This window comes from Pteropus alecto, unplaced genomic scaffold (genome assembly GCF_000325575.1).
Source record: "Pteropus alecto unplaced genomic scaffold, ASM32557v1 scaffold20, whole genome shotgun sequence".
Taxonomy (NCBI): domain Eukaryota; kingdom Metazoa; phylum Chordata; class Mammalia; order Chiroptera; family Pteropodidae; genus Pteropus; species Pteropus alecto.
In genome coordinates, this window is record NW_006436298.1 from 6,647 (window position 1) to 24,115 (window position 17,469).

At 36.6% G+C, this 17,469-nt stretch overlaps 1 protein-coding gene across 1 annotated transcript in view; it reads right to left on the reverse strand.

Moving 5' to 3' along the window:
- The window catches only part of IMPG2 (interphotoreceptor matrix proteoglycan 2), a gene marked incomplete at its 3' end in the record, with an annotated part of 66,455 nt that overhangs the window by 6,190 nt on the left and 42,796 nt on the right, over positions 1–17,469 (reverse strand). Inside the window, exons 10-14 of the mRNA XM_006913059.1 lie at positions 13,148–13,392; positions 10,168–10,253; positions 4,111–4,414; positions 1,932–3,223; positions 1,083–1,302 (exon numbers count right to left, since the gene is read on the reverse strand). Coding sequence (XP_006913121.1) covers positions 1,083–1,302; positions 1,932–3,223; positions 4,111–4,414; positions 10,168–10,253; positions 13,148–13,392 — 2,147 coding nt within the window. The remainder of the gene's footprint in view (positions 1–1,082; positions 1,303–1,931; positions 3,224–4,110; positions 4,415–10,167; positions 10,254–13,147; positions 13,393–17,469) is intronic.

Consider the following 17,469-nt stretch of genomic DNA (forward strand, 5'->3'; position numbering starts at 1 on the left):
GAAAGAGTTTCAGGCAAAGGAGACAGCATGTACAAAGGCTATAAGGCAAGAAAAGTATTTTCAATCTGAGGATCTAATAATGAGCTAGTTTGACTTGGTGAGCAAAGAAATTAGTTTCATTGGATGATATTGGGGAAGAAGATAGGAACCAGGCATTGTAGCTATTGAACTAGGCAACCGCTGAAGTATTTTGAGCAGGAAAGTAAAATAATATGATTGATGTCTAAAAAGGAGCACCCTGGCTGCTGTCTGGAGAATGGATGGGAGAAGGGAACATGAGAGGTAATAGGGAAACTGGTCCAAATGAGATTTGACAATGTTTGGCCTAGTAGTGGCATTGGAGGTAGAGAGAAGTATAGATTTGAGATTATTTAGAATTTAAAATCAATATGTTTGATGAGTGACTGAAGTTGAGGGTGATGGAAACTGAGGTATCAGAATGACTTCCCAGCTTTCTGGCTTAAGTAGCTGAGTAAACACAGCTTCTATTTAGCAAGATGATGAAACTGAGAGGAAAAGATTTAGCTGGAAGGTAGGGAGATAGGAAAAAACAAGAGCTCACTCTTAGACATCTTAAGTTGGATTGATATATATAAAGTACGTCCAAGTTGAGGTTATCAAGTATACAGTTGGATATTGATTCTAGAGCTCAGAAGTCTGACTTGCATATAAAAATGTGAAAAGTTATTGACATCTGCATTGAATTTACAATAATAGAAATGGATAAAACCACTTATCAAAATAATATAGAAGGGAAGAGTCCAAATCTACTGGATTTGGCAACATAGAGATGTATCAAGAACAAAGAGATCCAACGGATACATAAAAGAGAGAAACAGATAGAGTAGGTAGAAAAGGAATGGGAGGTAAATAAGTAAAGGAAGCATGTGCACAACCCTTTTGGAAAAAAAAAAGTGATACTAATGTCTGTGGAAGAGATATTTTACTAATTATCAAGATGTGGAAATTTTGCCTGACATAATACTCTTTTACTTACAAATATTGAATTCACCTTGACTCGGGGTAGAAGAAAATACACAAGAATACTCACTGGATTCCACCATGGTAATCAATATCATTACCTGATTCCACATCCAGGGAGTATTTATCAATAGCCAAGTTCATGGTTTGGTAGGCAGTGGTGCAAAAGTCTTCCAGAATCATGTACACAGCACTGTTGACATTAGGAGGGATAGACTTGGTGAACTTCATTCTGCTGTTCACCACAATACTGCCATTTCTGAAGTTCAGGATTTCTAAATTCTGGAACCCTGTGAGGTTTGACTGGAGATAGGGAACCAGCTACAAAATATGAAAAGTGGTCAGTTTATTGACAATGTTTTGTATTTTGTTCAACACATACCCCCAAAACAACTTAAATAAATAAACAAGGATGAATCCTTCCTCCTTTTCCAAATTGTATGCTAATTACATTATTCAAACTGTTCATCAACAAAAGTATAAATTGTGAATAATTTGAGATTCCTGAGATTTTCATAGTGATATTTAGGAACTCCATGGAACTCACAGACAGTTTTAGACACCAGAGAGTTCATTCTCTTTATTTCACTGAAGGATCACAACAGTAAAGGCATCATAGGTATCCATGAAACATTGGTCTCACAGTTAAATGTGGGTGGGGGTGGGGGGGACTCAAACTTGTTTCAGTCCCAGAATTCATGAAAAACAACCTTCAGCATCTAAGTTGTTACATTACCATCACGCCACATTTCTGTTTTCTATTTCTTGTATCCACCTGTCTTATTGTTTTCCTACCAACCCTAGGCCATGACACTATTTATAGATGATAAAAAATGAGTGACCACAGCAGACCACACTTTCCTTGGCTCAGATCTTATGTGTTGAGGGGGAAAAAGAGTGGTTCATACACGATTACCCACTAATGCCCACATTTTACATCTTGTGCTTACCAATTCTAAGAATCTTTGCTCCAGGGCTTTATACTCCAACGAGTTTTTATTAAATAGATCTTCTGAAAACATCATGTTAGTCACTCGGAGGCTGAAGAAAACCAGCAAAGCTCCTGTGGTCTTTGTGTGATTTGAGTCACCTCTTTTTGTGGGCCGAGCCACAATAGCCATCTCTGTGGAGTGAAGATTTGTAGACATTTCCACATAACTACCAACCTTGCCATTTTCCTCTGGAATTATCTCAGGCTGATAGTAATCAGTGCCTATCCGGTCCAGTTCTAATGAAATATCCTGAACGCCCATAATTACTTCATCCTCCACCAGGGTGGGGCTTGTACTTGGAGGCAATTTGGTAGACTGTGTCATGGAAGCTTTCAACCAGAGTTTGTCAATACTCTCTGGTGTACTTGCCAACGTGTCTCTGGACACCTTCCCTAGGGAAGAAGTTTTTGCCCAAAATACATCTGATTCTGGCAATATGGTCCACAAAGGTCGCATATCTGGCTTCACTACTGAACTCTTGCTATCAAACCATTCATAACTGGATGACTCTGCAGTTTGTTCCATGTCCTCCTTTAGAAAGGGTTCTACTTGATCTGGTTTATCAGTAGAAGCAGAGATTGCGATAGCTGTCAGTAGAGATGCTTTGGTAACAGAGTAATAATCAATGTCAGGTCCCTCTGATGTATGCTTGGAAAGAATTAGAGATGCAGGTTGAGTTGTGCTTTCTACAAAGATGGGCACAGTAAGTCCACCAAGGGGCTCTTCCTCTGCAGACTTTGTGGATCTATCAAAATGCCCATATTTTGAATGCTCAGTACTTGGGTCTGTGGACTCTATTTTGTCATCTATAACTAGTTTCTCATCGACACCTTCACTTGGCAAAAGTGAATCCTCATCTTCAAGCCATGACTTGGACGGTGGTTCAGTGCTCTTCTCTAATGAAGTCTCACTCCATGGCCAAGTAATCAGATTCACCTTTTCCCCAGACCCTGAACCTAAGCCACTCTCAAATATAAACTCTTTTTCCACAGATGTGTCTGGCATCAAAGTGTTCACTTCTAATTTGCCTTTGACTTTGGAGGCCAAAGAGTCCAAGCCAAAAGGTGTAGTTACTCCTTTAGCAAGAAGATCTAATGTGACAGAGGAGACCAGATATGGGGAGGATGTCAGAGACACCCCAGAGTCTTCCAAGGATGGTATTGTTTCTTTTGGCACAAGAAGAGTGAGTGGGCTTGAAGGCAATGGATCAATAGAAAGAAAATCTTCTGACCCTTCGACTTTGGTTAAACCTAAAAATAAAGTTTTTTATTAATTAATCTACAAAGTTACCCAAATATATTCTCAGTCCTCTTACTAAAACCAGGTACCTGATTTTTTCCCATCAGATTAAGAAAGACAGTTGCCGGGTTTTACTTTGCTGTATCCAGCAAACAACAAGACAATATGATTATGTTTTTGTGGTATGATACAATCACTCATGAATATACCCCCTTTCCCTAAGAATAACAAGATATTGGGTATTGAAATAATTCCCTTGGAAATTTTGTTTGTCTTTGAATTTCTATTTCCTTGTTATGTTTATTGTCTTTCATCCTTCAGGTTTACCTAATGTTCAAAATCCTGGACTCATTATTTATATCTTTGTTCATTTTCCTCTTTCACATGTATACTTCATATCTAAGTCACATTGATTTTTCCTTTCCTCTACAACATCTAAAACATCTACTTGATTTTCCTTTCTTAATCTCTGCTTTAGCTGCCTTAGTTTACATTCTCTCCTTCTGAAGCCTAATGCAAGCTAAAAATCTCTTGGCCCCACAATTAATCCTATTAAAAACTACTGGAATAATCTTCTTTGATGTTTGCTTACCACTCCAATATTCACATAAGTAAAGTAGTTCTTTAATAGTAATTTAATTATATATTTTTAATAGTATTTTCAAAATACCTATTAATTGATCCTCAGCCCAGCCCAACAAGTTCATTTCTTATTACTTACCTGTTTGGATTCTCCATTGCAATCAATTAAATCTGATTGTTCCCTTTCTCACACAACCTCCTGAAGACATTTCCTCCTGATGGATGTTATCATGCTTTTCTATGAACCCTAGTCTCTTCCTCTCCTCATCTGATACAATAAAGAAAAGAACTATGAAAAATGAATAGAATTCCTTACCATCTTCTAATAAGTGAGATCCAGAAGTCCTTTCCTCAGAAGCCACAGGCAAGCCAGTCTGAAGCACTGCTGGGGTGACAGAATGAAGAGTCAGGCTGCTAACCTCTAAAGCCTCTGGGGAAGAACTGAGGCCCACCTTCGAGGGAAAGGCTAATTTGGGTGTAGACACTAAATCACCCAAAGAGCTTTCTGACCAGAGTTCCCTGCCAGTGGCTGAGGGAGGACCAGAGCTGAAATCAAGTGGTGAAATACTGCTGGTGGTGGATTCATCTGCTGAGGGCCATTCAGCTTGATGGGTATTATCCTGGGGGTGAAAAAAAGGCTAAATCATATCAGAGATAAAAGGAACACATAAAAATAATTTTAAATACCACCTACCTAACTAAATTCCCAGATTTTCTAGGGACAAGGCGGCAATGTAATATTGCGGGGTAGGGGGGCCATGGGATCTAGATTCAAACAGATCTGTAATCAAATCCCAGTTCAAACAACCTACTAGATGCAAAATCTGGGGAAAAAATCATATACCTCTTGAAACTCATGTAGAAAGTGAGGCTAGACAAGATAACATATTTAAAACAAAGTAAATTTGTGGAAGAAAATATTGTTTCTCTTGCTTTAGATGATTCCTTTTTCTCTGTCTTATCTTACATACTTTAAATACACAGAAGTTACTAATACCTGTAAGTTGTTGTCAAAGACCTCGGCACATTGCCCAGATCTGAAATGAACAATTAGCAATTTGATTCATCATTCTGAAAGGCATTTTTAAGGTCTTTTGTTTTGATAAGAAATACCACCACATCAAATTGTGGTCTGGTTACCTCGAACAAATAGCAACATCTGTGAAATGGTATCACATGTACAAAATACAACTTTCTCTTCCTAGTGACTTTTTACTAATGTAATACTTATATTAAAATTTAGCTTCAGGAATAAAAAAGTAGACAGAAACAATCCTTGAACATGCTATTACGAAGATTAGTCTACGTAAAAAAGTTTAGTGATGATGCTAATAGGTAAAATGGCCATAACATTTGGTGGGGGGTTATATATTTCCATCTATGCTGGGTTATGAATAACTAAACACAAGCAGTGCCATATGCATAGAAGAAATTCATAAAATATTTCCTGAGTGAAAACTGGAAATGGAAAATAGCATAATCATTCTCTACTCTAAATAACATTAAAATCACATGGAAGCTTCTAATTTTCTTTTTTTCGAATTTTTATAAGAGTTGATTTGAGCAAAACTGATGACATATGCCAGGGAGCAAGATCTCAAATGCTCCCATAGAAGCGTTTTTAAAACACCAATGCCTAGGTCCTATATCCCAGGGATTCTAACTTAATTGGTCTGAGGATGGAACTTAGACTTAATATTTTTTAAAGCTCTCAAGAAGAGGATATAGCCTGGGAAATTAAAGAACATACTCTTGAATAACCAATGGGTCAAAAAAAGAAAAAAGTAATCCAAAGAGGGGGAAAAAGTCTTGAAACAAACAATAATGAAAACACAACATATCAAAACTTACAGGATGCAACAAAAGCAGTTCTAGGAGAATATCTAGCAATAAATACCTACAATAAGAAAAAAGGAAAATCTCAAATAACTAACTTTACACATTATGGAACTAGAAAAAAAAGAACAAAGCCCAAAGTTAGCAGAAAGAAGAAAATATCAATGATCAGAGTAGAAAAGCAATAGGAAATATCAACAACACTAAAAGCCAGTTTTTTAAAAAGATAAACAAAATTGGAAAAACTAACTAGACTCAAAAAAAGAGAGAAGACAAATAAAATCAGAAAGGAAAAAGAAGACATTACTACTGATACCACAAAAATACAAAAGAAAATAACAGATTACTGTGTACAACCATATGCCAACAACCATATGCCATAAGAAATAGATAAATTCCAAGACATGTACAACCTACCAAAACTGAATCATAAAGAAATAGAAAATCTAAACAGACAAATTACTAGTAAGGAGATTGACTCAATAACAAAAAACCTCCCGACGAAGGAAAGCCCAGGACCAGAGATTTTACCAGTGAATTCTACCAAACATTTAGAGAGGAATATACCAATCCTTCTTAAACTCACTCCAAAACTGAAGAGGAGGGGACACTCCCAAACTCATTTTACAAGGCCAGTATTACCCTGATACCAAAACCAGACAAAGACACTATAAGAAAACTATAAGCCAATATATGCAAAACAATAACAATGTATTTACCATATGTACTATATATTATAATGAAATTAATAAATGTGATATACCATATTAATAGAATTAGCATAAAAATCATATGGTCATCTCAATATATGCAGAAAAAGCATTTGACAAAATACAACATTCTTTCATGATAAAAAACTCTCAAACTGGTGAAGGGTACAAACTTGCAGTTATAAGATGAGTAAGTTCTAAATATCTAATGTACAACATGGTGAGTACAGTTAACAATATTGTGCTATATACTTGTAAGTTGCCTAGAGAGTAAATCTTGAGTGTTCTCACCACACATAAAAAAAATGACAATTGTGTGAAGTGACAGAGGTATTAACTAACACTGCTGTGGTAAACATTTCACAATATATAAGTGTATCGAATCATCACATTGTACACCTTAAACTTATATAATGTTATGTGTTGATTATATTTCAATAAAGCTGGAGGAGAAGGGAGAGAATGGCCAGTTGGAGAGCGTAAGAATTCAATTTCGGATAAATAAAAAGACAACAAACTGAAGTCTAGAATATGAAAAGAAAAAAAATAAAAATACCAGCTTTTGTCTTGCCAAAGGCTCAGGTTCTTTATAAGGCCATCCTTGCATTTATAAACACCTATGTTGGGAAGGGGAACTGAGCATGTGCATATGCATGAACATGAAGTATCAAATTTTAGAACTAGAAGGACTCTTAAGAATCATGTAGACCAACCTTGCCTATTAAAGATAAGGAACTGCGATTCATAGAAGTGAAATGTCCCACAAAAAAGAGAAAAAAATCAGAACTAGTGTCTGAGTTTCTAGAGTTCTCGATCCCCATGCTTTGCCCACTATATTCATTCAGAGATATATGTACAAGTGTATATATCCAGATGTCAAAAGGATTCCCAGAGGAAAAACTAGAGCTAACAGATTTGGCAGTCCATTCTCATTCAAGTTGGCATATGTGCACAGATCTATAAAACATGGGTGAACACAAAGGGGAGGGGACATTTTCTAATATTTAAATGTCTGCTATGTTGAATATAGAGATTATTCACACAGAAAGAAAAGTTTCTTCCTTTCCCATTTCTCCTTCTAGAATCTAAAACCATATATGCATTCAGAGAAAAGACAGCCATTTGCTCAATACCAAGTTCTGTTCCTTAAAAAAAATAGTTATGATGATGACAATTTTACCTTTTTTTTCTCTTAATTATCTAAAACCACTTCTAGAGAAGTGTTAAAGTCACTCGTGCTTCCAGGTGAGTCAGGTATTTTACATCCTTACAAATTCTAAATCTGCACTTTTTCAAAATTCTAACCTAAATGGTTTAAGCCCTTTAACCAGTATTAAGAAATCGAATTTTATCAGACAGTGCCTATGACTTGACACACATTAAGAAAGCAGCTGCATTCTCAATGAAAAAGAAATTCCCAAGCAATACATCTATAAACTAAATGCCTTTTCATTCCATAAAAATTAAAAGTAACACTTAATATCTTTAATAAAAGTCAAGTCACAAGTAAGCAACATAAAATGTGGAAGTAGACACTTAACTTTTTAAATAGAGAAGGCAGGCCATCTATTTCAAATAAGTACCCCCTAAAAAATGGCAATGAAGTTTCTCAAACATTTTGAAAGGTGACCACCTACATGCCAGAAAAAGCACTTCATTTATTTTTATATGGATAAATGTCCCATAGTAACAAATTCAACTCATGAATTCTTCTTTTAGTTCAATGTAGTATATTAACAAGTTTAATATTATATTGGCCAGTTTCATTTCTGCTAATGCCAGTTGAAAGACCTGCTATGCTATAGAAAGCATACTTTGTGACAAGTGATTTTCCAAGACAGAATGCCAAAAGGTATCAAATTCAATGTCCCAACATTCCTACCTCTAAAATAATTTCTAAAAATTGAATCAAGTTTAAAGAAATCTCACTTTTATTAAGGAACAAAATCTTGTTAGCTGTTTGCCAAAAAGAAAAAAGAACAATAACCATACACTTCTAATTAATCATTCTTTTTTTCATGTCTTAATTATCATCCATTAACATTTTATTGTCTCCACAAATTGTTAGTTAATGCCCTACAGTTATCACTATTCAAAAAACTAAAGGGTTGGCATAAATGCATATGGAACCACAGAACAAGTAATATAAATGAACAAATGAACCCAGTTAGTCAGTGCTTGCCCAAAGGGGCAGTCACTTTCAGCCAAGCTCCAGCCACTTTCTGAAATAAGGGAATGTGAACTTAAAGATACCAAATCTTCCAAGTTTTCAAAAGAAGTTGCAAAAATTTCCTAATTTTTAAATATTTGTGCATTTTTTTTAACTTGACCCTAAAGCACATGTCTATAACTGGATCTAGCCAGCAGCTGGTCTCTGGTTTGCAACAGCTGGCTTATATAGAAATTCCTGTCTTTATCTAAATTATCACCACAGATCTTCTGTGTGTAAAGAAGCTCTGAGTTAAATGTGATTAGCGAAAGAGACTAGTGGTGCCCTGTTCACAATGAATCACCAACTCCCCGCCACTGTGCCCTGGATGGACTTCTGTGGTAGCATCACCTTATTTGTGTAGAAGTCTGTCTACTGCTACCAGACTGGAAACTTCTTGTAGGCAAGGCCACACCTTATTCAACTTATTTTCCCCAAAACTTGGCATGAACGGCACAAAATAAATATATTCGGATGAATGAATAAGTAAATGAATAAATAAACACAAAATTAACGTAATCTCTGATGTCAATCCCCCGCTAACCTTTTTTCTTCAATATGGAACTCGGTAAAAAGAGTTATTTCCAGTGATTCCGCTCTTCAGAACTGTGTTGCTCTATAACTGAGTAGAAGAAATGGCTGCTTATAGTAATGGTTAAGTGAATTTTGATTAGGTTTTCTAAATTTTCATTGCTGTGCTAAAGCCAAGAAACAAGTATTTCGAATTAATTACCATTAATTTATTTCTGTTATATGAGACAGAAATAAAAGTCTCAAGAGAGCAGAAGGGAAATATAAAAGAGAGTCTCCCCTCCCCACACCCTGCCCTGCCATGTCTATGTGATAATAAATGATCCTATGCTCATTGTAGACAAGTGAGTGTCTAGTCGGGTTGTGGTTGTAGTTGTCATTGTTGTTTTCTTCACTTAAAGAAGCCACTTTCTTTTTTTCTGGATACTTCCCTATGGGTAAAGTGGCATGGGGAAGTTTGGAGGGAGTAGAGAAGTAGCCAGGAAACTTGGGTAGTAAGAACAAAAATAAAAGTTCATTCCACACTGTTTCTGTACAAATGAGAATGTTTTCAGCCCAAGTTGAAAGGAGACCTGATTTAGAGTCTCTGTCATTTGTCAGCTAGCCAATATTTTTACTCTCCCTCCTCTCCTTTCCATACACGCACTGTTCTATATGCTTTGGAGTCCAAACATTTTCTTCAATACAATCCTTAGAGCAAAAATCTATACTCTGCATCGATGTCCATCGATTTATAGCCTTGCCTATAGAAACTATTTCTGTGTAACTTTTAGAGAACAACTCAGTGGGCACTTATACCTTAATTATCGCCATACAAATATGAACCATAAATAAGTTTTCTACCGTGTGAAGTTTAGCAATGCCAAATGTGTGGATTCCATTTAACCACTGCAGAAGGCTTAAATTTCTAGCCCAATACTTGGGACTCATGAGCTGACAACTATGAATAATGTTCCAGGGATGATGTAAGAGAATATTTGAAGCAGGAACAGCTCGAGAAATTTGTGATGCCAAAGTAAGCAGGTAAGGGTATGAAGAAGTGAAGCTTGAGGGGCTAGTCTAGCATAAAACACAGAAATATACTTACCAGAATAGATGGTGAGGTTGCCTGAAGACTTGAAATTTGGGTGTTCCAAACCAGGTCTTCAGTTTGGGGTAGTAAAACTCCTCTCACTGAAGAAATAACAATATTAAAGAACATTTTTAATTGAGACATTATTGTATTGAGGTTCAGGGACAACTAGAAACCAAGTTCTTTTTTATAGTTTAGATTTGAGCAGAACAGATGGGGGAGACTTGCTTAGAAAATGCTTGCTACTTTATTCAGATATTTTACTTATATTAGCACAATCTGTCTGAATTCTAAGACTCCAACATAAAATATTCTTCCCATTATTATATGTAGGACACTCCTATATTACTTTCTCTCCTTTCTCGAGCAGTTTTTATTCTTTACAAGATTCCTATGAAACAGTTGTTTTTACATTGATTTTTTTCATTTTAATGAGAAAGTCAAACTGAAATTCCAACTCATTTGGTTGATGCTTATGATGGAGAAAATTATACAAAACAATTTCCTTTTTTGGCAGAAAGTTTCTTTGAAAAATGGGCTAGGACACCAGAGAGTTTATCACTATACCAATACTACAAAGCAATAAAGTTGAGAGCAGGTTGTATAATTTAATTCAACAAAAACTTACTGAATCTTTGCTAGTTACTATAGACTTTTATAAAGTTGAGGCAATAAACAATAATAAAGCCAAGTTTCTCTTGTGGAAGTACTTTCTATGTCAGAGAGATAAATACAAATTATAAATGATGCAAGGGGCTTCTATACAGTATATGGGAACATAGACATAGGAGAAACTGATTTTGCCTGGAGGGGAGAGGGAATCAATGAAAGCTAAAAAGAAAGGATTGCCAGGAGGGTGAACTGGTATATGTACCAAAAATAGAAGCAGAATATCTCCCTGTTCACCTGTCCTATCGGGCCTGACATAGAGAGATCAATCAGAAACCAAAAACCTTATTTGGTTTAAGTATTTTCTAAAACTCTTTTTCAGTTTTGTATACAGTTATCTTGTCTTCTGTGAAGAACAAGAATGATGAGATTGAGGATGAACATATCTTTCGATGATGATCAAGTTACCTAGAAAGCTGTAGCCATTCCCAACTTTGAAGTTGGCATGACAAAAAAAAATAGATTTTAGGGAAAAAATTCTGAGTTATTGAAAAGTACATCTAATGAAAGATCAAAGCACCTGAAATAGTTTGTACTGCATATCCTGAAGCTTTCATTGAACTCTCTTGGAATTTCTGAGAGGACCATTAACCTCTTTTTTAGGGCACCTTCGAGGAGATATCTCTACCCAGAGGCTCCACATAAAAGGAAGACTTTGCTAGCTGTTTGTGAATTTAGTTTCCCAAACAACCTGACTTTGCCTATTGCATACCTTAATCCCCATGCCATTCTTCCACCACCCTGCCCTTGGAAGGTCAATTTAGGTGCCCATCTCCCTCAGGTCATGACCTCTTAGCTATATATTTTCTGTTTGATCCCAATATCCAGATTCCTGGAAACTTCTGCCAAATGCTGTCTTCTTAGGTAGCCCCCAGCTAGTCCATATCAGCCTTGCCAAAAGGACTGTAACAATTTCAGATTATAATAAACCTCTTTTCACTATTTTATCTGACTTAGGTATTCTAACAAGATTTAACAGAGAAAAAAAAGCTCATGAGGAAGTAAGCTCAGGGTATCCACCCTGCTCTAATATACGAAGGCCCCCTACTATTTTAGAACTGATAGTTTAATATCACTATCATCCACTGAAGAGAGTTTCTTCACTTTAAAGTCCTATATAACCCCCATAAAGTCCAGGCCACTTTGTGGCTGTCTCAGCACACTATCATGTTAAAGAAACATCAGTCCAGCAGCCAAAATAATCGAAAAGCAATTCAAAGTTTTAGTTCAGTCTCTCAAAAAAATATCTTATTTAGGAAGGAATTATACATAGTAAAATTTTGTTAAAAATTTGTTTCTCTTTTCTCTCTCCTTTGTATCTATTTTTATTATCTCTCTCTCTCTCTCTCTCTCTCACACACACACACACACACACACACACACACACACACACACACACACAGGCCAAGGTTGGCAGCTGCCTGAAAGAACAGAGGCTTCCTTTCTCTGAAGGATATGTGGGAGTTGGGGAGGCTGTAAAAACGCATCATTGTTAGTATTGCTGCTCATTCATGGATCTTCCTCTTTGGCAGCTGGTAGTTTTTCCATACGGTCACTTCAATAAAATACACTCTGGACGTTTTAAAAGTTAGACTACCGAGTGAAGAAATTGTGGAGAAGCAAACATGAAGTAACAAGTAAGTTAACAAGACGCCATGTCTCCGATGAGTTGAGCTCTTGCACACCGGTAACCAGACCCTTAGCCAGCTTTAATGCCAGGCTAGGCTACTCTTTAGCCCCTAAATCCAGTGTTGTCAGCCTCTCCTTGATGATCCTAGACCCACCTATTGATTTTGGATAAATACTGGATGTGTACAGCTATCTGAATTCAAACTTAGTATTGGATTCCCTGGGATTCTGCCCAGCGACCAGGATCAGCTCTTCTTTGACCAAGGTCTTCCATCCATTTTCCTGGAGCTGCTCTTTCTCTTCTGCTCTCTGGCTTTTAAGCCTTTACCAGCTGACTTGCCTCTAGACAGTTGATGTGTTGGTTGCCCGGGCAGGACTACAGCCTGTTTCAGTTTATAATTCCATATACTACTTTACTTTCTTATACTTTGCTTCCATTTCTCTAAACTATTTCTAAAAATCATGTTATTCTCTACAAAAAGTGGCCTTCTGTCTCCACAAAGAGTGGCCTTCTCTAATCATAGAGCCCTTGATTAATTTACCCAAAATAGCTGCATAGCTAAAGCTCCATTCATAAAAGGATGCAGTCTAGAGAATGTTCAGAACTGTATATATTTAGAGACATTAGTTTTCTCCAGAGCATATGAGAAAAGAAACTAAAACTATATAAGGATTTCCATATCAATTTCAAACTCACCATTGATAAGCTGAAGGGATTCAGGATCTGGATTCAAAGAGGAGTTCCCCAGCAAAAAATTCTGATGCAGTGTCTCAGCAATATAATCTCTGAAGTTACTAATTGTATAAACAGCAGTGGGCTTATCATCCAATTCCACAAGACCATGGTTTTCCACCTTGTTGGAGTGAAGGCTGATTAGGTCCCAGGTAGTATTACTGATGGCCTCACCATTGAAGGTTACTGCATAGTGGACATCAATGCCACTATGAATGAAAAGAGAGAATAGATTAGGCCCTGCTAAGAGAGAACAAAGGGAGGAGCTTTGAACCCAGTGAGAACAAACATTAGACCTAGAAGGAGAGTCTCATAAGGCATGGTTTCCATCACCATTCTCTGCAGACCCTGGGCAAACTTTTGCCATCTCCTCCTTTTTCCTAGAGAAGAGAGGGTCATAGCTCTAAGAACATGGGAAGAGATCTAAGGAAGTCCAGAGGCAACCTTGCAGAATACGGGAGCATCCTCTTCCTCCACATTCTCACACCTTCTTTCCTCCTTCGAAGCCAACTGCTCCTCTTGACTCTCAGCCTGCTTCTTGTTTTCCATATTAGCATTTCTCCTCCAATAAAAACAAAACATTCTAACTCCACCCAACAATTGGTAATCATCTCATATCTCTTTATTATTGCTGTTGAAAGAATTTTGTATTCCACAAGGGGGAATGAAGCAATGAAGAAGCTTAATTACTATAAACTAAAACAGTTATTTATTGTAGGAGGAAAATATGAAACACTTGGAAATAAAGCAAATTATGATTTGTGAATTTTTTTAAATATAATGTTAGAATATTTTCTAATATGACAGTTATTTTAGTCTCTCAGAAGACATCCTTTTTGTTGATTTTTTTTTTTTTTTGGCCTGGTTGGAATGATAACTCCAAAGTTTATGAGTTTACTACCCCATAAGGAATTAACTAATTTTGCATCTAACCAAGTAATTCTTTCCCAATTAACTGTATAAACTTCTGTTTTTCAAATGCTCTAGAAACGCTCTCTTTTTCTGATGGCTCCCTCATTAATGAGCTGAACAAAACCTTGACAAGTGCTAACAAATAACTTTGTCTGGGAATTGGCTTTTACACTATCCACCTTTCCATGAATAAACAAAGAGAAGATTTCTTGGAATAAAGGATAAAGTAAAAATAAATAAATATGAATTAATGTGTCATTTGATATTTTCTTAGACATTTTGGGAAAATAGTATCAGAATATAAAATTTTAAAGCCAATAGGAATACTCTTTCTAAACTCTAACTCAGATTTCTCTAACAACTAAATCTAACATTTTGTAAGTGCTTACAATGTGACAGGTATTTCCCATGCTTTATTTCATTTAATTTTCATAATAACCTTAGGAAGGTTTTATTATTTTCAGGTTATTGTTGAAGGAATTGAGCTTTAAAGAACTTAAAAGACATGCCTAAAATTTCACAACATGTAAGTGATAGATCAATATTCAAACACCAATCTGACTGACTCCAGCATCTGCATTCTGAACTACTATGCTACTCTCAGCAGCTTTAATTAAGCTATGAACAGAAAAAAAGTCATTATGAAGACAGCTTTGCTCCAGTCGACACTGTAGCTTCCAGTCCGCCTGTGAGACACAGTCATCAAGGGCAGTACCCAGCAAGCTATACCGAAATTGCTTCAGAGGAAAGGAGAATACTCTCTTCCCAGAGGTAAACCAGACATGCGATAGAAACAATTTGCCACGTTCAAACATTCTGTAGGAGCAAAATGACTCCCAAATCAAAGCATAAAAATAAATTAAGCGCTTCTTCCTCTGAACTTACTTACATATTCTTATATATTCCTTGATTATAGCCTTTGTTGTTTTGTAAAGATTCTGTTTTACAGCGACTGCCTTTCAATCTCTCCTTGAATTTCTATCCTGTGGTCAGCTTGGTCCCTGGCACTGAGGGGTACCCAGTGCCAACTGAATGAACAGAAATCTATACTTATCTGAATATAAAAAGAAAAGTGCAGCCTAATCAACGTATTCATAGATCTAAAAAGAAAAGATATCGACATAATGACAATGGTCTCGTAAAGTCTAGAGAAAAGGGAATTAGTCAACTCATTTATGTTACTATTTAGTGGAATGCTTCTCACCAGTGTATTGTGGCTTCCTTGTGAGACAGATTCCTAGACTGTAGACAGCCATAACAGGCTAGCATGGCTTGATAATACTGGCCACTAGAATCACCAACTTCCTTTTTCTGATTTCAGGTTTGCAAAGGGAACTTTTGATTATAAATCCCTACAGATTTTCTTATTGGGAAAGAACACATGAGCCAGCCAATGCAATAATTGGTCGGTCAGCAGACATATTTCTTGCTTTAAATAGATCAATTGGCTTCCTAGAGAATGCACTGTATTTTGTGGTTTGGTAAGCATAAATTGGTCTTAAGAGACTCTCCTCCCTGAGAGCAGTAGCAGTGCTGGACCTGTCCTGGGCCTGCTTGCTGCAGATCATACCCTAGATTACAGAGGACACCATGAAAGTGACATCCTTCACCTGCCATTCAAGCAGCCAGGGCTCTTTAATGTTCCTGTCTCACTCTGAGTAACTTCAATAAGGTTTTCCTCCCAGATCTGATATTCTGATAAGCTGCCACTTCCAATGGGGGTGGTTTAGGGTGCTTTAAAGTGGCATTTGCACATTTTGACACCTGATGCTCTACTAACTGGTAAGACACCTGCTGGTCATCTAGAACTTCCTTCAATCTCTTAATTTTTCATGTCAGAATATGGGTAATTTCTGATCTTTTTTGGTAAAGAAATAAATTCAGTAAAATATTCTAAAACAACCAAATGATGGTCTCAAGGTAGAATAAAACAGTAAGAGGGACATCTACTGGTCAGAACTCACTATACCATATGTGTCCCAAGCATCTAGCATAATGCCTGGCTCACAGTAGTTCAATAAATACTTTTGAAAATAATGAAAAAATTAATGGTAAATTTTATTCACTAATGAAGGCAGGTAAGACAACTGAATTTCTGCCACTTAAATAACAGTATGCAATACTCCTGGCTTAACGAAAGGATTTTTAGTCTCTAAATATGAAAGAGTAATCTTTCACCCTAAAGAGCATGCATATCATCTTCATACATTTATGTCTTCTGAGTAATCACTTTAGGGGCAATTGCTTCACAGCCATGACCCAACTCTGTGAGAACGTGTATGCCCTCCTCAAGCTCTGTGGAATGGACCATGTCTACATCTCCAGAAAGATGAGCTTTTCCTTGGGGTCTTTGCACAACATATTAACATGTTAACATGGCTCATAAGACTGGAAGCATTGATAAGGAAAAACTGGAGAAGAAGAAAAGGCTGTGCCAGTTTGCACTTGAGTTTGTTTCTGGGCTATAAAAAAATAAGACAAGGAGAGTCAAGTGTTTACTGGGAGTCTACGAGATTGCCTTGCGTGACTTTTAACTAACATACAGAGAAGATCAAGAAAAATGTTCCTGGATTGAAAAAATTTATGCAAATCAGGTAATTTGGGTTAGATTACTGGTCTTACTTTTTATTGGCAAAAAAAATTTTATTACCCAAATATTTCCCTTGGACATCTAAAAACAACACTTCTATTATAATCTACCTTGTCTAGTGAGGATAAATTCATTTAAGAAGATAAAAGTCTTCAGAGAGATGCTACAATTTATCACCATGTTTTTGTCCTGGAGAGAAAACTCAAAGAAATGCTTGAGGTTATCTGGAAACCATCTATTCTCAGAGCCGAGAACTTTACTGTGACCCAGAACAAACTGAGTTCTGGCATGGAAAATGGAATACAGAGAAGTCTCAGGATGAGGGACAGAATAAAAGCCAAGAGGCCAAGGGAGCACATATGAAGCAGAATGCACACTGGAAGACAAAACATTTTCTGATTGAAGAAAGCTGTGCTGGCTCTCTGCACTCAGCAACTATGAGGTAACCAACGACCATGTATCATCATCTTTCACCTTCCAAACTAGACTGAAACAACTGTTATACAGAGGAAAATTATATAGAGGAAATTTCTGTCTGACAGAGATTTCTAGAGATTTCAGTCCCGTGGAAGTGAAATTTACCCTTTCTTATTCTCTTACTTTGAATGCCCTGGTTGGCTGTTTGACATGTGCAGATCTTAAGTGGAAAAAATAATGCTATCACATCTCATTAAGATTAACCAAAATAAATATATTTCAGAGAAACTCAGATATACTCAGAGAAACTTCTTCTATAAAACTTCTGTTAGGAAGAAGATACACACTTACAAAGCCTGAAGCTAAA